This window comes from Protomyctophum parallelum, assembly GCF_964188405.1.
Source record: "Protomyctophum parallelum genome assembly, chromosome: 20".
NCBI classification, from domain to species: domain Eukaryota; kingdom Metazoa; phylum Chordata; class Actinopteri; order Myctophiformes; family Myctophidae; genus Protomyctophum; species Protomyctophum parallelum.
The window spans coordinates 14,882,866-14,904,109 of record NC_139718.1 but is presented as its reverse complement, the minus strand read 5'-3'; the positions used below and the strand labels follow the sequence as shown (position 1 = coordinate 14,904,109).

The 21,244-nt window shown below is 44.6% G+C and overlaps 1 protein-coding gene across 1 annotated transcript in view; it reads left to right on the top strand.

The window, feature by feature from the left end:
* The window catches only part of LOC310877660 (ryanodine receptor 3), a gene marked incomplete at its 5' end in the record, with an annotated part of 230,555 nt that overhangs the window by 160,165 nt on the left and 49,146 nt on the right, over positions 1-21,244 (top strand). The window contains 18 exons of the mRNA XM_083791611.1: positions 2,540-2,629; positions 3,150-3,299; positions 4,281-4,343; positions 5,099-5,174; positions 5,814-5,937; positions 6,984-7,099; positions 7,700-7,767; positions 8,170-8,291; positions 8,544-8,593; positions 8,987-9,047; positions 13,025-13,263; positions 14,095-14,176; positions 14,761-14,891; positions 15,652-15,779; positions 16,965-17,160; positions 17,923-18,163; positions 19,108-19,195; positions 19,415-19,507. Coding sequence (XP_083647737.1) covers positions 2,540-2,629; positions 3,150-3,299; positions 4,281-4,343; positions 5,099-5,174; positions 5,814-5,937; positions 6,984-7,099; positions 7,700-7,767; positions 8,170-8,291; positions 8,544-8,593; positions 8,987-9,047; positions 13,025-13,263; positions 14,095-14,176; positions 14,761-14,891; positions 15,652-15,779; positions 16,965-17,160; positions 17,923-18,163; positions 19,108-19,195; positions 19,415-19,507 — 2,118 coding nt within the window. The remainder of the gene's footprint in view (positions 1-2,539; positions 2,630-3,149; positions 3,300-4,280; positions 4,344-5,098; positions 5,175-5,813; positions 5,938-6,983; positions 7,100-7,699; positions 7,768-8,169; positions 8,292-8,543; positions 8,594-8,986; positions 9,048-13,024; positions 13,264-14,094; positions 14,177-14,760; positions 14,892-15,651; positions 15,780-16,964; positions 17,161-17,922; positions 18,164-19,107; positions 19,196-19,414; positions 19,508-21,244) is intronic.

Below are 21,244 nucleotides of genomic sequence, written 5' to 3'. Positions count from 1 at the left end.
ATTCCCATTTCCATTCTCTTTCTGTTGCTTCTGTTGTACTTTAGGGCAACGGGAAACCAAATGGCCCACTTCATGACAGTAAAAGCAAGCACGACTGTCAGGCGCTGCACTTGCGCCCCTCGGCGGACTTTTTGGCTGTGACAGTTTGTGCTGCTTTTTCTGTTTGTCAAACAGGCTCGGCCCACCGCGCACCGGAGAGACACCCGACCGGTGCGTCAGATCATACTCATCTGCCCTCACCGAGGCTTTAGCAATTGAGTTCACTTTTTGTTCCTCAAGATAGACAACAATACGATCTGGGATACATGATTTGAAATCTTCCATCAATATCAGCTCAGTAAGCTGCTCAAAAGTGTGTACGTTGCTCGCGTTGCACCATTTCTTAAACAATGTGGCTTTTTCACGGCCAAATTCCACAAACGTTTGAGTAGAGGACTTTTGAGCGGCCCTATATTTTTGCCTATAATGTTCAGGCACCATTTCGAAACCGCTAAGGATAGCCGCCTTTACGACATCATAACATAGGCTCTCTTCCACCGTGAGTGCGCTACAGATATCCTGTGCTCTACCAGTCAACTTGCATTGGAGTAGCAAACTCCAGAATTCCTTGGGCCACTTAACAGCACCAGCAATTCGTTCAAAAGCACAAAAGTAGTTATCCAACTCACCCTCCTTGAACGCAGGTACCAATGCGATTTGTTTGCTTATATCGAACGCTGCCACTCCTCTGGAACCATGGGATGACATATCCTCCTGTTGCCGCTGGCGCTGGGAGGCGGGCGCCCCTGTGGGCGCCTCGTCGGGGTAGGCCTGGCCTCGCAGGTGTGCCAGCTCGAGCTCACGTCTCTGATGCTCTAGTTTGCACTCCTCGCTCCGCAGCGTAGTTTGGCAAAACAGTCAAAACAGTTGGGAACGACAGTGATACGACGGATGGGGGAAAGACCTTGAAAGTCAGTGTTTCCCCAGTGCCTGTCTGGGAATGAATGTGCTATATAGTGTGAGAGCCACGGCCGTTAGCTCCCTCACGTGACCGTCAGCCAATCAGGGAGGTTGATCAGGCCTCCATGGTCATGGCCAACGGGAGTACCCAGACAACACAGCTGATGACAATCAGTCTGTCTGAAGACCCATTAGTATACTCTGCATGGGAGGAGAGTTAGTCTAATACAGGTTCATAACAACTGCTGCGCAGGTATAGATATATATATATATATATTAGAAGACATCTAGGCCTAAGATAATTCCACATACATATATATATACTATAACAATACCACCATATAAATATATATATAACATTAGCAATAAACATATATATATATTTATAATCCAAAATAACACTCATAAATCATAACACTCATAATTAATCATAACCACACACGACCATAGTCGTGACACTATATCAAATCATCGCTATGGGGCACACACACGCAAGAAATGCTGATCTACATGCACACAATGCGTCATGAAGGATGAAGGCGCCATGAAGGACGCCTGACCCCACTTTGATAACCAATGTTAGGATAGCACGTCAGCCACCACCCAGTCTGACTCTTTAGTAATATTGTACAGTAATTATCCAGTCTCTGAAATTGTAAATAATGTGGTCGACTGTCCTGCCATGGGGAAAGGACAAGTAGGACACCGCCAATTCAATTAGCGGACGTGATTCTATTTAACTTATTTCTTATTTATTTAAGGTCACAACAGTGAGATAGGCTCACATCTCAGACATTGTTTAGTGATGCAAAAAGGGGGATTCTTTACAACTTAAGTCATCTTCATAGTTTTAAGTGTATAGGGACTTTAAGCAACGACGGCTACGGCAGTCCCCTCCGGCAACCGGAAATTGATCAGTGTTCGATACATAAACCTGCTTGCCGTTGCAGCCCTTTCTACTACGGCAGAACCTACACGTCGTGTCTACCACGACATGTCATAACCATGTTTATTGAAATTAGCTGTCATACATTTAGACTGATTGCTCCATCACCTCTCTTATGCTGTGTAATGTGTTGGCATGCTCTGAATGAAGAAATAACACTAAACATAATGTCATATTAACCACGGTTTTAGAATAACTCAGATTGCTCCTGTCCAGCACCTTCCTCTTTCCACTGCTGATCATGTCCAGTGCATGTATAAGAATTAAGCAATATTGGCAAGTTAGTTACTAAACATTATTTATTTAAAAATAAATAAATAATGTGTTTATGTTTGACACATGCTGCATAGACACGTCAGCGATTTTGACAGCTAAGGCGATCGCGTCATAGCTGCCGTACCTCCGCCTAGCGGAGCCATCCTGAAAACAGTCGTTGCTTAAAGTCCCTAATGTGACCACCGGAAACTGCAACATGACATCACCGCTCATCCCAACACATCTCCCTGTGTCGGTGGTCACCTTATCACCTACAACTGGAGTATGAATAGGACTTTAAGCCCTATACTTGTAGATGCCCATATATAGGCATACAGTATATGGCCCATTTATGGCCATGCCCATACATGGGACCTACAGTATGTGTGTGTTGTTTAGGTGTTGCTGGGCTGGAAGTATGGCGACTGTGTGGACGAGAAGGCCAAGATTCACCCTCAGCTCAGGACCTACAAAGGCCTAACAGAGAAGGTAAGGTACTGTATAGGCTACAGCAGGCTCTGGAATATCTTGCCCCTCCAAATTAGAGCTGCCCATTGTTACACTTACAGATGAAAGAATTCATATTAGACTTGCTAAGATGTTCCCAGGCAGGAACTGATCCAATCTTTATCACACGCTTTGGGCTCCATTCTGGACCACACTAACCTTTTCATAGAACACCTCACCTGGTAATGAGCGAGCCAACGGCAGCGTTCCGACGGCGATATCACGTAAAAAAGTGGTCCTGATATGGAGCGTCTGCCTTGCCTTGTGACGTAGGTTGAACCAGTCAAATAACCAATACGTTTGTAAGTTACTGTAGTAGCATGTAGATACTAGCATGTAGAGAGCGAATATAGGAGGGGTGGACGCCGACAGTGCAGATGAGGTGTACTGTAAATGTGTGGGCGAGAAATGGAAGTCATTGCGGCCCATAGCGTTCAGTGGGCGAACGCAGCACAGGGCTGCCATGCTTCTCATCGTCTGTTCGCTCTTCGTATCATGGCAGGAGAAGGAAATCTACAGGTATCCAGTGAGAGAGTCACTGAAGACCATGCTGGCCATGACCTGGAACATGGACCGGACCAAGGATGCAGAGAGCATGTCTCAACAGAGGGAGAGCGAGAAGCTAAGGAAGATCTCACAGTCCTCCTCACAGGTAAAGCGGCACATAACCGTAGATCAGATACTCAGTATCTGACACAATCTGGTTTATTATAGTGGTCAAAAGTACAGCTCAAGAAGATTCATTGATTAACACATTTTGGGCGGGCACCCCTTTTGGTGTTGGACATGGAAACATAACTTTTTCAGAAAACTGTCAGGATGTAGAAGACATTTTTAGATCTGATCTCAGGTCAGAATGGGTTAACACATTGTGTCGCACTTAACCTAGTATGAATATTACTCCTATTAGAATCCGAATCAGTTTTAATGTTACTGTACATCACAGGTCTACAGGTGTAAAGAAGTGGGTGACATCCCCACCCATTCCATCATCTTGTAGTTTGTCATGAGAAGGGAGCGCATGGAAGCAAAGAAAATAAAAACACAGGACAGAAACGGGTCAAATAATCAACAAGATACAGCATTATGTAGTACAGTATGTACATGATGTTAATGTTCTAATTAGCATCAGGAGAGTACATGGATGACACTCGAGGAGAACACTGATTGCATTGGAATACTTGCCTTAACCCATTAGAACTATGAAAACATCTGTGTCATATTAGATTTTATATACAAAGTATATAAAACAATTGTTTTACTTTGGCTATTAAAAAATCTAATCTTTGCTTCTGGGTATCCCTGGAACTAAATATTGTCAAATGAGGGTCCATGGGCAAACGTATAATTTTGTGGGTCCTTGACTGAAAAAGTTTCAACACCACTGATTATATAGAATTAATAGAAACATATGTTTTGCAGAAAACTGTTGTAGAATTCGGCCTCAGGTCTTAATGGGTTAAAGTAGTTACTCCCTACATTAAGTTTCCCACTGTAGATAGATGATTTAATTGTCTTAAGATAATGATCTAATCTGATGTGGAAGGTTGCTATTTAGTGGCTCAACTGTTTGCACACCTCTAGGTTGCTCTCGTGTTTTACTCCCTCCCCTCTTGTTTTTGATGCCCGGCAGGCAAATGGTTTCAATCCGAGTCCCATAGACACAAGCAATGTGGTCCTGTCCAGAGAACTGCAGGTGAGTGAGTGACCCCGGCCACAGCTGGCTCATGTTGAGCTTTATTGGCTTATTCAACATCACATGGTGTTGCTCTCCGACACCATGTGATGGCGTGCCGCTAGCTTGGAGATCCGTTATTGTCGGTGAGTGACACCGTCACACAGCGGCCTACAGGTAGAACGATTATAAAAAAAATCAATCTGGTGAAATATTTTCTTTTCTGGCCAAAGACTGTATTTTAGACGGGAGGTGTGGGGCTCATAGTGTTCCCACTATGGAGGATAGGCTTTCAACACAATGAACACATTAAAACACTGTTTTGGTGAGTAGTGAAAGTGTTTATTTTAATTTTTAGGCATTATTATTGCAGGCAATGGCCGAAAAGTCACACAACATTAAGGAGAACTCCTTCTAACGCAATGGACCAGAGCTAGATTAGGCCTTACCTTATTGATCTCTCCTGAGTGGAGAGAATAGAGATAGACCTTTTATTGATCCTTTTATTGATCCTTGATTAAAGGCACTATATAAATGCACCATTTACCATTTATAAAACCAGAAGAACAGCCATAACACAAAACATTGACAGCCAGCCAGCAAGACAAAATTTAATAAAAATGAAGAAAATATATTTTCCTCTGAGATGTAGTGGAGTAGAAGTAAAAGTACAGAAAATTGGAAATACTCCAGTGAAGTAAAAGTACCCTGGGAAGCTTAGGTTCTTGGGAAGATCCTCGGTGACAGGTGCATTTCTTTTTGTCTCGGACTCCAAGGGCATGATGGAGGTGCTGGCGGAAAATTACCACAACATCTGGGCCAAGAAGAAGAAGAACGAGTTTGGATGCCGAGGTGACTCAATAACGCAATCTCACACATCATGTACACGCACGCACGCACGCACGCACGCACGCACGCACGCACGCACGCATGCACAGAACAGAGCAAGAAGATAATAATAGAGTGAGAAAGGGAGACAAAAAGAGCATCTGTGTGTGTGTATGTGTGTGTGTGTGTGTGTGTGTGTGTGTGTGTGTGTGTGTGTGTGTGTGTGCGTGTGCGTGTGCGTGTGCGTGTGCGCAGCCTCAGATGAAGTGTGGCTTCACGCCCCATCTAGCCATCTGTTGTTGCACAGACACTAGTAGACAGCCATGGCTGAAGGAGTATTACTCACCGTTGGACCACATGTGGTTGTGGTCAGTGGTGGAAAAAGTACTCACATGTTTTACTTGAATGAAAGTAGATCTACTCTGTTAACAAGTAAAAGCCCGGAATTCAAAATGTACTTGTACTCTCATACTACACAATGTACGTACTCATTGTGCATAATGACCCATTTCAAGTTTTCAAATGTTCACCTCTTTTGAAAATATCCGATCTACAAGCTCACAATGCATTGCGATAGCGTCACATTGTGAGTACAGTACTTAAGTAAATGCACTTAGTTACTTTCCTTACCGGTTGTGTTTGTGTTTGCTGTGGCCCCTCCAGGTGGGGGAACACATCCACTGCTGGTCCCCTACGACACGCTGACGGGGAAGGAGAAGGCCCGCGACCGCGAGAAGGCCCAGGACCTGCTCCGCTTCCTGCAGATCAACGGCTACGCCGTCACAAGGTCGCGCCACACACACGCACGCGCACACACACACACACACACACACACACCCACACACACACACACACACACAGGCTGTCTATGTCCCTGGTGGATTATTTCATCGACGTCACGCAGACGGCTCACGTGTGTTTATAGCTGTTCTTTTGGTCTCATCTCAAGGTGACGGGTGACATTATCAACCGCATGCAGAACTTGTTTCCGGGGCTTTTTGGCTGCGATCCAAAACCAACGGGGAACTGGCATGTCAAACAGTTTAAAAAAAATGAAAGTGTCAAGCTGTTCTCTGCCATGCTAATCTCTGTAATGTCACCGTGGACGATGCATTTGAAGGACACTGTTGATATTTTAAAGCTGTGATTCATTGCCCACTGGTGGGCCAGGAGGGTGTTGTAAGTGAGACCTCAAATAATTGTCAAGAACACTAAGATTTTAATGATAATACAACATTAAGGTAATATTAAACAAGGGATATCGCCTTCTACGTCTCGCATTTGAAATCTTGTTTGAAATGACCAGACATGCCTACCGCTAATCTCTCAAGAACAGATTCAGAGCTGCGCTACTGAATCTGTTCTGGGAAATCAGAACGTGTATACATTGTTGTTAGAGAGAATGAAAACATAGGCGCCCCACAGGAAGAGGAGGGCTGAGGGTGGACCAAACGGGGAGCTGGCCTGTTCTGACATTCCATATGTTGATCTGACCTCATCAAACCCTGTACACTCAAGACATGCTCCATATATGGCCAGTGCACGCAACCTCGCCCTTTAGGGCTTCTCGCCCTTCCCGCCCCTTCTCACCCTCAGGCGTTGCAATGCGTTGCATTCTGAGCTATTTTCAAAATATTTTCTTTATACTTTTTTAAATTGTAAAATGGGAGTACTTTTACTTGTGTTCCTTTAAATACATTTTGATGCAGATACTTTTTTTTACATTTTGAATACGGGACTTCTACTTCATGTGATAGAGTATATCTTACATTGCAGTATTGATGATACTTATACTTACTGTAAGTAAAACCTACCTGTTCCACCACTGTGCAGAGGTCAGAAGGATTTGGAGCAGGACTCGTCGTCCATGGAGAAGAGGTTCGCCTTTAAGTTCCTCAAGAAGCTGCTGAAGTATGTGGACTCTGCCCAGGAGTTCATCGCCCACCTGGGTAAGGGCGTGGGCGATCCCATAGCCTGCGGGTACACCGTAACCATGGCAACAAAGAAAGCCCATGACCGTAACCGGGACAATTTACAATGTATGCATTTAGCAGACGCTCTTAATCCAGAGCGAAGAACAACACATGGTAATACATCAAACACATAGAAATGGTCATCAAGAATCATAATCAACATAAAAACCTAACATCCGTCTTTGTACAATGAAACTATGAGTGCTATAGCATTTTATTTAAACATATGTCTAAATAAATGATAACTTTAGCCTTTGCATACGCCTGTAAGGTCGTCAAGGCTAGTGCAAGTGCTACGGCAAGTAGTAGGGACAACAGATCACATAGCCCACATCTCAGACCATTTATGTTTAAAGTCTTTAGTTTAAACAAAAAAACACTAATAAAACAGCTTACATTTGGGGAAAGTGAAAAACGGGCTTCCTCACTGTCTTCATGCAGTGTTAATGTCTGGCGCCGTGTGCAAGTTCAGATCAATGGCTCCACCCATTGAGGGAGAACAATGTGGAACTGACTGAGGTTTCTTCGATATATTATTTAGTAGGATAATTATAACAATAATCACTCTTATTCCAGAGGCCATGGCTGCCAGTGGGAAAACGGACAGGTCACCTCACGAGCGGGAGATCAAATTCTTTGCCAAAGTAAGTACTGTACGTCCAGCACCGCATCACATGCGGCAGATGTTCATATGCACAGACGGGTGCAGTAAAATATGATGGTCTTCACAGCATATTATATCGTCTCTGTCGGGTGGAAACCTCATACTGTACGTCCAAAACTGTTGCTTTTCAGCATTCAAAGTAAAAAATATCAAAAGTAACATATTATCCACGAGCTCCAAACGTGGAGCGGATACTTTTGTGTGGCGCTTGTGTGATCACGTAGGGCGTTAACCCATTTTGAGCGGGAAACCCTTTTGGTGTTTCAAGCATTATGTTATGCTTTAGCTATTGAAAAATAGCAGACCTACAAGCTCGAGCTTGTAGGTCTGCTATTTTTGAAAAATCGTGAAAATGTGCCTCAAATCTTTGAATATCCTTCAGGTCCTCCTCCCGCTCATCGACCAGTACTTCAAGAACCACTCGCTGTACTTCCTGTCATCGCCCGTGAAGAACCTGAGCAGCAGCGGCTACGCCTCCAACAAGGAGAAGGAGATGGTCACCAGGTACCGTAAACTGCTTACTAATGATGCTGTATTAACAACACATTTAGCCGGGGACTCCCTGGAACCCCCCTGTTCCCCAATAAGGACCCCTGGGGGACCCCAATTTGAGAACCAACAAGTTATACAACATCTTGCTAGCTTTGCTCCATAACTTCTTATACCTTATACCTCCCCCACCACACCTGAATACTGTGATGATACTCACTCTAATCTCTTCCTTCTTTCTTCCTTTGCCACCCGTCTCTCTCGCAGCCTCTTCTGTAAACTGGCAGCTCTTGTCAGACACAGGATTTCCCTGTTTGGTAAGCTGATTATAGCCAGCTTAGGACAGTAGATTTGAATTACGCTATTATTACAAAACTTACGTTAACCACTTCAGCCTTATTTAAACTTTGGCTATTTGAAAATAGCCGATCTACAAGTTCACAACGTGGTGCATCACAACGTGTTGTGAGCTTGTAGATTGGCTATTTTTTTAAGATTTGAATACCAGTAAATGGTATTAATTTGATATCTTCTGAAACGGGACGTTTTGCATGCATGAGTCCTTTTGCTTTTGTTACTTTTAAGTGTTGATGCCAATACTTTTCTACTTTTACTTTACTACTTGTAACAGAGTATTTGCCGTATTGGATACTTCGCTCTTCTTCCACCACCGGTTGGTGGCTGACATTTTGTGGCTTGTCTTTTTTCAGGGAGTGACTCCACCACCATGGTGAGCTGTCTCCATATCCTGGCTCACACCTTGGACACCAGGTGGGAATAAACCGCTCTGTCACACACACACACGCACGCACACACACACGCACGCACGCACGCACGCACGCACGCACGCACGCACGCACGCACGCACGCACACATGCACACACACAAAAACGAAACCGGCGCTGCTAAAATAAATACGATAGATTGTGTGTTCCAGTATAGGAATTGATTCAGAGGCCAATTCATGTCTTATCCAAACTCCCTTTTAATTAATGGAAGGAAACCTCAAACAGAACCTGGCCTGGGTGGGCGGCCATCTGCCTTGACCAGTTGGAGAGGGGGAGGGGGAGTGGGAGGTGGAGGGAGGGAGAGGGAGAGACAGAGAGACACAGAGAAAGACAGAGACACAGAGAGAGATGCACAGCAACTATAATAGCAGTCCACAGCCATAATCCATGGAAGGCCTCCATAATCATGAAGATTCATGATCCATGGAAAATGGATGTCGGACAAAATGTCGGACAAGACGACACAAGAATCTGGGCAACTAGTCCAGTTAGTAACGTGTTGAATTGATGGGACATGAATGTGTACAGACTACAGACGGGAAGGAGAGGAGTCTGAGCCTACAGTACAGCAGTATAACTATAGGAGTCAGTCACCAAATAGCACATCTACATGCTCACAATAAGGTTGCATCTTGTAGATCTGCCATTTTCAACAACAAAACATTATGAGAAAAAAACATTTCAGCCAGGGTGGCTGAAATGCTGAAATGTATCCTGAGGCAGACTCGAAGTGCGACCGCTGTGCCCATACACAAGCACATCTCACACATTATGTATTGGTCTTGTCCCCAACTACAGTGATTCTGGTCACTTGTGTTTGTCACACTGTCAGACGTGCTAGAAATTGTACTACAACACTGTCCATTGATAGCTATATTCGGCACACCGTCAAACCCCTTACAGTACACGAATCAGAAGTTAGAGATTATTGCTTTTGCAACACTGTTAGAAGAACAGCTAGAAGACTGCTAGAAGAAGAATATTACTATCTTGGAAGTCACCAAATCCACCCTCTCACGATGTGATGTACTTCTTAAGCTTAGAAAAAAATTAATTATCTTGCAGAGGAACCGTCAAAGGCTTCATTAAGGCATGGAGACCCTTTATAGAATACTTCAATGTTCGTACCTCCCTGGATTAGACTGCTCGGTGTGACCCAAATATAGCGGACTGTGGATTTCAGAATTAACACAGTGCCTCTCTCACAAGTGTACAATACTCTGACTTTTACCTGTGTTTTGACTTTTTTTTTATTTATTTTTTTAACTTTTGTCCTGTGTCCTGTTTGTCCTTGTTTCGTTGAAAAACATGGGTGACTATGTGCAAAGATCTTCTTGTCAGATGTGCTGCTTAACTGTCCCCAATAAAAAACTATATTAAAAAAAGGAGTCAGTCACCCAGCAGCCTCAGGCAGTATAAGGGCTCGTCCTAGGCAAGCCTGCCTGTTGGGCAGAAACCTTATTATTAACTAACTTTTTGTGTTTTTTGTTGTTTTAGACGGTCACGTAATTTGCGTATACGGCGGGCCACTGTGGTTGCTTGCAACTACTCGCAACCGTTTCATTGCAAGGAGTTGCATGCCGATGTGGTTTGGGCTTAAGTCAGACTCCCGGACCAAAACTGGGAGATGTTTCCACAGGTAACGTTCTACGTTCTACTTTTGGAGATCCTGTAGGAGGATTCATAGGCCCTGCATTCTGGTCGCAATCTGGGTGCAATGGCTTCTTTAACATAACAACGCCTGACCAAGACCATTAAAGGGCTTTGTATGTGAGGCGAAGGACTTTTTTAACAGGATTTTATTGGGAGCCAGTGCAGTGTAGCAGTGCAGGGGAGGGATGATCTCTTTTCATAGTGTCAGTATATTTGCAGCAGCATTCTGGAGCAGCTGGATGCTCTGTGGAGACTTGTTGGGGCAGCCTGATAATAAGGAACTGCATTAATCCAACCCGGAGGCAACAAAGAGTTTCAACTCAGTCCTTGTCCTCCAGAGGAAGCGTATTTGTCATGAACATTTGCTCTCCCACGCTGCCTTCTGGGACATTAAACAAGAAAGCAGCTTCTGGCATTCACATCATGAGCTCCAAAGCAAACAGACTGCATGACGTGCACATGCTATACTGAGGCTTAACGGTGCTCTTCAAAGAAAACAATGTTCTGTTTGTTGATCTAGCTCGCACATAATGAGGGTGCTACTGCAACGTGGTGGTACTGTACGTACAGTGTTATTGATGCACAGGAGCAGAAGATATGATTACTGCAGGATTTGTTCCTCACCTCTCCTTCTTCCTACTGGGATTTCATCAAGACCTCACAATGGGCAACTCACTAATGTATGCTGAACCCTTGCATCCATATTCTAGGCTAGGGGGACCATAGCAGGTTTTCAAGCTCACAATGACGCGCTTTGAGTTTTTTAATCAGCTATTTTTGGCATAGATTTGGTGTATAGCGGGGGAAAAGTGTTGTCCAAGACTCCAAGTACAGAGCCAACGAGAAATCACTCTGTCGAGGCGCCAACTTGCGCCTTGCACACAACATACTGTAACATCTGTGCCCAGAGTCACATTGTTTATATGCATTTTTTCGTTTGCTATGCACTATTTTCATGTATGTTATTATTTTCCACCTATCTGCCACCACTATGCGTTTTTTCTAGTTATCTGCTGGACTATGCCATGAGAAACCAGCTAGATACATGTGTTGCTATGGTAACAGAACAGGCAGTGATTGTGAAGCCCCGCCCACAGCTCACCTGGCTGATGGGGTGAGGGGCAATCACATTGTTTGGGCCACCAGTCCAGGGTGGAGGTGGAGAGAGACAGACACACAGGCTATACTGAGAAGCAAGAGGATTTATCCCAAGTCTTGCTATAGTCGTTCGTTGGATCGTTTGGATTTATACCATTTGGAGTAGGAGAACTTTCTTTCCATTTTTGGATTATTTCCCTGGAGTTTGGATTACTAGGAGGACGGACTTTGCGTACCGGGTGTAAAGGGTGGTAAGAGCCGAGGAGACTTTCCACTACGCAACATTGGAGCGGGTTCCATTTTGGATTATTTTGTGGACCTTTAAGTTAGCTTTGAACAGTGCCTGGACACTTGAACCTCACACCCCTCCCTTTTGGGACAGTTTATTTTATTTTGATTTCATTTAAGTTGACTATTGTTTTGTTTTGAGTTTATTAAATCACAGTTAAGCTTATTTTCTGATTCCGATAGTGATTTTATTCTGAACTGACCCACCACCTCCCTCATTTTTGCTATAATTGATTTATTTAATTGTTATTATTGTAATCGTTATAATACATGGCCATACATGGCCTACTATTCAATGCTTTCTAAACCAACAACTGTATAGTGACCCAGAAGAATGAGACGAAGGCCAAACTAATCTTGTTAATACATCATACACTCTAGGAGTTGTCATAATTCTAATGCTCTGACATGGGAAAACTCACCTACAGTATAGGATTGAATTATCCACCTCATTCAGTGAATAAAGAGGGGGTGTGGGTCTGGGACTGGGGTATTATCAATATCTAAAACCTGTTGATGGTCTGAGTCTGTCCTAAGAGCATCATTGTCCTTCTGCCCAGCTGCTCTGTGGGATAATCGGTGGTGGAAAGTAACATTAGTGAAGTTTTACCCCCATTTTTTGATACTTGTATATACTTGTACTTATACTACATCTCAGAGGCAAATATTGTACTTTTTACTTGACATTATTACAATATTTAGATTATTATACAAAACAAGCTCACGTGTTGTAGATCTGTTATTTTCTAAAGATTTTTATTTTTATTTTATTAGAAATAATGATAACTTGTGAAACAGGACATTTATTTTGGTACTTTACGTAGTAAGGACATTTTGATTACATGATGCATGTTGTTTCTAACTTGCAGTATTGATACTTGGTACTTGAGTACAAAATGTGAGTACTTTTTCCCCTGACAGGACGGTCATGAAGTCGGGCCTGGACTCGGTGAAGGTGGGCCTGCGGACGTTCTTTGAGAACGCGGCGGAGGACCTGGAGAGGACCTTCGAGAACCTGAAGCTGGGGAAGTTCAGCCACTCGCGCTCGCAGATGAAAGGCGTGTCGCAGAACATCAACTACACCACGGTGGCCCTGCTCCCCATCCTCACCGCTCTGTTTGAGCACATCACGCAGCACCACTTCGGAGTCGACCTGCTCCGTGAGTCACACATGTCATTAGCCCATTTTGGGCGGGAACCCCTTTTGGTGTTTTAAACATTGTTATAATTTAGCTATTGAAAAATAGCAGATCTACAAGCTCATAGCACGCCACCGAGTGGCGCGCTACGAGCTTATAGGTCTGCTATTTTTGAAAAATCGTTAAAATGTGCCTCAAATTTTTCAGATTTTTTTTTTTTTACGTCAGGCCTAAATGGGTTAGGTACTGGAGGAACCGGGTCCAACTGTGCAGGATCCGGGAACAATCGGTTCCATCACATTTGGAACCGGGTTTCTAATTTTGAACCAAATTAATTGGTTCAGATCCCTAAAAGTTGATTCGGAACTGGAACCCCAAAAAATACTTCTTCTTGACCTGAAGTGGGTACCAAAGTTGGCGTGTCACTATTCAAGTTGGAAGATGCAGATGTGATGTAAACTATCATAAAAAATAAAGATCTGAACCAGTTCTAGAACCAAAGTTATTTCGGGTGGAAATGCGTCTTCAGAGTTACAGACATGTTAGGGTCCATTTAGCCTCGTCCCTGCACAACGTAGGGAATTACGGTGTATCGATTGTGTTCGTCTTCCAAATTGTCTTAATTTTGATTGCACATTATTGACTCCAAGGGAAATTGAGTTGAGTGCACGTGAGAATAGAGCGATACAGAAGAAGTAGTAAGGTAACACTAATTAAAAATAAGATTATCAATTATAAACATGGGGTACCCACTACCCTGGTGGCACAGTTTACATCCCTAGAGTACAAAGTACATTTCTTCTAGTTGGAGTCAAAATTAACTGGGTTCTTTTTATCTCGTTTATTTTGCAGTCGATGACGTCCAGATTTCCTGTTATCGAATCCTCAACAGCCTCTACGCACTTGGCACTGGGAAAAACATCTATGTTGAAAGGTACCCTGGATTTAAACACTCATACATTGAACTTTTGCCAAAGCTCACGGCGACATGTTGTGCTTGTGGATGGGCAAAGATATTAATCTATATCCTTCCAAAAAAAGAGTATACCAAATAACGGTTGCAACTCAAATGCATTTTTACTAATTATAAGGTTTTGAGTTAAAAAAAGCATCATTTGTTGGCTAATTCATACAATGAAATGACCCATACTGTCTACACGTGCACACTGCACAGTAAGGACAACTTTATTTAGGCAATGTTTCGGTCAATAGACCTTCTTCAGGCGTCCGAATCATGTTGGTACAGCTTGTACGTCTGCTATCTTAGAAAATTCTTTAATTGTTTTGATGATGACGATAACTGGGGGGAGGGATGGGGTGAAAAACAAATGGTATGTTCAAACTGTACTAAATTGTTGAAACCTATTACCAATAAACATATATTTAAAAATAAAAGAAAATTCTTTAAAAAATCTTGACAGAACTACTGGTTTAGAAGGCATTTGTAGAGTCGGCCTCAGGTCTTACGTGCTTCCAATGACATGCAGCGTGTCCTCTGCTCTGCTCTGTGACCTCCAGACAGCTGCCAGCCTTAGGGGAGTGTCTGGCCACGCTAGCGGCAGCCATGCCTGTAGCCTTCCTGGAGCCACAGCTCAACCCGTACAACCCCTGCTCCGTCTTCAACACCAAGTCTGGCCGCGAGCGAGCCAGTGAGTCATAAGTATCGTATATAATCACTGCTCCTCAAACGTCATACTTTGTGCCAGGGACCCGCATACAAGATTTGTGTTGTTAACACATTTTTTCTCATGATTCTTTTTGTTGTTGAAAATGACAGATCTCCAATGCGACCTTATTGTGAGCATGTAGATGTGCTATTTTCTAGCGGTCCTCCGGACCCCACTCTGAGAACCATTGCACTATATTGAAGATATTCTTTGTATTGTCCTGTGCTCCACCGACCTCATCCAGAAAAAGTCTGTGCATGGGCAAAGTAACCATACCTGGTAAATGAAAGAAATGCTGATTCTGATTAGCGTATATCTTTGGTCTAAGGGGGGTGGATGGAGCAAGTATGTTTTGCAGATACAATTCCTGACTTATTATGACTTATTACACAAATCCAATTATAATTTGATTAGTTTAGCAAAACGGCTAGATTTGATAATTACAGTTTTCTTGGTCCTAGTTCATTAAACTATAGAGGATGGTACGAGGGGGAATAGCTGTCTTTTTAAAGATCTGTTTTTGATTAATTATTGGACATTGGTACGTGGTTACGTCTTTTCATTATTATGTTCTAATTATCATGAGAATCATGACTACTTCTGTAAAATATAGCACTATTAATGGTTGGCACCTTTTGTGATATAGTTAGGTTACAAAAGGGGCAAATTAAATGTGATTAAAAGGACACACATAAGATGTATTATTATCATTATTAAATATATTCCGCACCACTATTTGAAGTCCTAGGCCTGCCGGACACGGTGGAGGAGATGTGCCGCGAGATCCCGCGCCTGGACGCCCTCATCAAGGACATCAACGACATGGCGGAGTCGGGCGCGCGCTACACGGAGATGCCTCACGTCATCGAGGTACTGTTGGGCTGTCACCATTACACATTTACACACCATTACACACGTCATCGAGGTACTGTTGGGCTGTCACCATTACACATTTACACACCATTAAACACGTCATCGAGGTACTGTTGGGCTGTCACCATTACACATTTACACACCATTATACACATCATAGAGGTACTGTTGGGCTGTCACCATTACACATTTACACACCATTATACACGTCATCGAGGTACTGTTGGGCTGTCACCATTACACATTTACACCATTATACACGTCATTGATGTACTGTTGGACTGTCACCATTACACATTTACACACCATTATACACATCATAGAGGTACTGTTGGACTGTCACCATTACACATTTACACACCATTAAACACGTCATCGAGGTACTGTTGGACTGTCACCATTACACATTTACACACCATTATACACATCATAGAGGTACTGTTGGACTGTCACCATTACACATTTACACACCATTAAACACGTCATCGAGGTACTGTTGGGCTGTCACCATTACACATTTACACACCATTATACACATCATAGAGGTACTGTTGGACTGTCACCATTACAGATTTACACACCATTATACACATCATAGAGGTACTGTTGGGCTGTCACCATTACACATTTACACACCATTATACACGTCATTGATGTACTGTTGGGCTGTCACCATTACACATTTACACACCATTATACACGTCATCAAGGTACTGTTGGACTGTCACCATTACACATTTACACACCATTATACACATCATAGAGGTACTGTTGGACTGTCACCATTACACATTTACACACCATTATACACGTCATCGAGGTACTGTTGGGCTGTCACCATTACACATTTACACACCATTATACAAGTCATTATACATGTCATGTCACCATTACACAATTAAGTTGGCGATTCATTGTCACGCAAAGTTAGGGTGCTTTCGGAAATGCGCAGCAGGAGCACTCGTTTGTAATTTTATTGTCAGTGCATATTGGAAATTGGAACATTGTGAATAGAAATGACATTTCTGTTTGCCTTTTAGGCTTCATAATAAAAAAAAAGTGCACAGGTCAGATATGACAAATAACTGAAGTATACCTTTTGGACTGAGTGTGTGACTGTACTCTGTTGCTGTTTTTACACTCTGTCTAATAAACCATTCAATCAATCAACCCAAAATGGAGGTGGTGCTGCCCATGCTGTGTAACTACCTGTCCCACTGGTGGGAGCGGGGTCCGGAGAGCCAGCCGGGCGGCGCCAGCAGCGTCTGCTGCGCCACGGTCACCTCGGAGCACCTCAGCGTCATCCTGGGCAACATCCTGAAGATACTGAACAGCAACCTGGGCATCGACGAGGCCTCCTGGATGAAGAGAATCGCAGGTGGGGGGCGGGGAGTGTGGTGGTGCACTGTTAGACACATCCACTGCCAGAGGGTTCAGAGGGGTTCTCACCAACCTTTGAAAAATCACAGGATATTCTGCGTCGCTCCGTTTCGCTCACGGGTGCCCTCAAAATAATTTGATTTTTATTCCTGATCCTATTCTGATTGATTGGTGTATATAGTAACTATAAGTACTGTACTTAAGTACTTTTTTTTTTCTTTACTTACTTTTTACTTTATTCAATGTTAATTTCTAATTACTCTGAAGATTTAGATTATTATTACAATGCATACACAAACCACTGCAGTCCCCATGTACTTTGAAACTTTAGAAAATAGCCGATAAAGACAGTTGTCACATTGCAAATTAGAAAGAACACAATAATTTCATTTGCTATTAGAATTATTATACATTTAGGCAAATGGTAGCTGCCTTAAATTGATTTTTCCAAATGTATTCGATAATAAAAAGCAAGTCTCTTGCACATTTACACAGGTGAGGACAGGCGTAGGAGGAGACTAAACGAGGTCTTCAAATGCTCCAAGGGCTTTAATTAATAGGAAATCACAACATTTCGGTTCACATTATAGATAAACATAGCTTGATGAAGGTCTTACAGTCCGAAACATTGTGATTTCCCATTAAAGCCTTTAACTGCATTAATGAAGACAGCGTGCAGGAGTTAGTTTTTTTTTAAACGCATCATCTGACTTCCTCTGCTTTGTCCCCTTCGCTCGGTTCCGTTGTGTCTTGTGTGCAGTCTACGTGCAGCCGATCATCAGCAAGGCTCGCGCCGACCTGCTGAAGTCCAAGTTCCTGCCGACGCTGGACAAGCTGAGGAAGAAGACGGTGAAGGTGGTGACGGAGGAGGAGCTCCTGAAGGCCGACTCCAAGGGGGACACGCAGGAGGCCGAGCTGCTGATCCTGGACGAGTTCGCCGTGCTCTGCCGGGACCTGTACGCCTTCTACCCCATGCTCATCCGCTACGTCGACAACAACAGGTGTGTTGTGTCTTATACGAATTCCCAGTGATGGGAAGAAAGTACTCGATTGTTTTACTTAAGTAAAAGTATCAATACTATTGCCATGTAGAAATACTCCGTTACTGTTCTCCCCGTGTCCCCTAGGGTAGATACCCTCACATGTTCTCCCCATGTCCCCTAGGGTAGGTACCCTCACAAAAACATGCAGTAATCCTGGTCTCTAAAACTACATCCCCCTGGCCAGCCGGGGGCGCCTGATGGAGGGGAAAGGAACTGGTCGGAATAACGTGTTCCTTCCACGCGCTACGTCCGGCCAGGGAAATTCCCCCGTCAAGGGGGAAAAGAAGCAGCTTGGACTCCTCATGCATAGGAGGCATGTCCACTCACTGCCCCCCCCCCCCCCCCCAGGTTGGCAGAGGAAGTGTATAGCGCCCAGGATTACATTAGATACTGGGTGAAAAAACTGGGTTGCAAAATCGTGGGATAAAAAATATAATAAATAGAAATACTGTTACAATTTAAGTAAATGTCCAGAATTCAAAGTTTACTTGAGTAAAAGTACAGAAGTATCTGCTTCAAAATTCAGTGTTGGGAAAGTTCACTTTCTTTTTTTTTTTTTAAGATATTTTTTTGCGGCTTACGCCTTTTATTGATTTTTTAAGGGACAGATAGTAGGCTGACAGGAAACGGGAGAGAGATGGGGGGATGACATGCGGTAAAGGCCGTGTCGGGTTCGGGAGTCGAACCCGCGGCACACCGCGACTGGATCACCAGTCCGGTGCCCAGACCGTTACGCTACGGCCTGGGCCGGAAAGTTCACTTTCTACATGAACTAGTTCAGTTCACAGTTCACACATTTAAAAATGAACAAAATTTAGTTCATCATTCTTTCTTTTTTTTAAACATCATTCCATCCATTCCCATGTTACTGTTGAATGAAATGTATTCCATCATTGTTGCAGGTCAAGATGGCTGAAGGAGCCGGACGCCGACTCCAATGAGCTCTTCAGAATGGTGGGAGAGATCTTCATTCTGTGGTGTAAATCACACGTGAGTCGCCATCTTTCAATATCTCAATCTAGTCATACAAGTTGAACTAGAACAGCGGTTCATTTCAAGGACCCCCCATAACTCAGAGAGTGTACAAATGGAACCAAATGGACATGTAAGGGTCCATTTGCACACTCAGCTTTGGTAACCACTGAACTAACAGTGAGACATTGTGGATTGAACCTGTAACGGAGCACTTATTGATTAATTTGCTTTCAGAACTTCAAAAGGGAAGAACAGAACTTTGTGGTCCAGAATGAGATCAACAACCTGGCCTTTTTGACCGGGGACAGCAAAACCAAGATGTCCAAGGTAAGGCGGACGGCAAAGAAGAGCGCACGTCTGTGTTTACACAGATACCTAGCGCTATCACCTTCTAATCGATGAATCAATCAATTCATCGGTTTGGCTTTAGTTGACCAAGACTTTTAAATAATTACTTTTTTCTATGCCCATTGCCCATAATAGCTTGAAGTCCTAGCTTGTATATCTGCTATTTTTCGAGCAAGTGTAAATGGCTTTTAGTCGACTCTCACAGTCACGCGTGTGTGCATGCGTGTGCGTGTGCACGTATTACCGAAGCCAAACGGACATAAACTAACATCCGTTCCCTGATGAACAATCAATCAATATTCACACGGCAAATATTTGGTCATGCCATCAATCCCCCTGCCAGCCAGCGCTGGAGCGCTGGCAGAATCCATTTCTTGCGACCGACGCCGTCGCGACGGACCAGGTCCGTCGGGAGGTCCGTCGGTCCGTCGGGGGGTCCGTCGGTCCGTCGGGAGGTCCGTCGGTCCGTCGGGAGGTCCGTCGGTCCGTCGGGAGGTCCGTCGGTCCGTCGGGAGGTCCGTCGGTCCGTCGGGAGGTCCGTCGGGAGGTCCGCCGGTCCGTCGGGAGGTCCGCCGGTCCGTCGGTCCGTCGGTCGTAACTCTGTCATTTCTCTACCGTTTTGGACGGGGGTGGTCTCATTTGAATCGTGTGGCCCCCCCGGGGGCGTCTATGGGGGTCTCGAGGTTCGGGGACCCCTGGGGGCCCCCAGGGACCCCCACATTGTAACTCTGTCATTTCTCTACCGTTTTGGACGGGGGTGGTCTCATTTGAATCGTGTCGCCCCCCTGGAGGTATCTTTGGGGGTCTTAAGGTTCGGGGACCCCTGGGGACCCCCAGGGACCCCCAAATGGTAACTCTGTAATTGATGTACCATTTTGAACGTGGGTGGTCTCATTTGAATCGTGTCGCCACCCTGGAGGTTTCTTTGGGGGTCTCAAGGTTCGGGGACCCCTGGGGACCCCTGGGGACCCCCAAATTGTAACTCTGTCATTTCTCTACCGTTTTGGACGGGGGTGGTCTCATTTGAATCGTGTCGCCCCCCTGGAGGTTTCTTTGGGGGTCTCAAGGTTCGGGGACCCCTGGGGACCCCCAGGGACCCCCAAATGGTAACTCTGTCATTTCTCTAGCGTTTTGGACGGGGGTGGTCTCATTTGAATCGTGTCGCCCCCCTGGAGGTTTCTTTGGGGGTCTCGAGGTTCGGGGACCCCTAGGGACCCCCAGGGACCCCCAAATGGTAACTCTGTCATTTCTCTAGCGTTTTGGACGGGGGTGGTCTCATTTGAATCGTGTCGCCCCCCCTGGAGGTTTCTTTGGGGGTCTCAAGGTTCGGGGACCCCTGGGGACCCCTGGGGACCCCCAAATTGTAACTCTGTCATTTCTCTACCGTTTTGGACGGGGGTGGTCTCATTTGAATCGTGTCGCCCCCCTGGAGGTTTCTTTGGGGGTCTCAAGGTTCGGGGACCCCTGGGGACCCCCAGGGACCCCCAAATGGTAACTCTGTCATTTCTCTAGCGTTTTGGACGGGGGTGGTCTCATTTGAATCGTGTCGCCCCCCTGGAGGTTTCTTTGGGGGTCTCAAGGTTCGGGGACCCCTGGGGACCCCCAAATGGTAACTCTGTAATTGATGTACCATTTTGAACGTGGGTGGTCTCATTTGAATCGTGTCGCCCCCCTGGAGGTTTCTTTGGGGGTCTCAAGGTTCGGGGACCCCTGGGG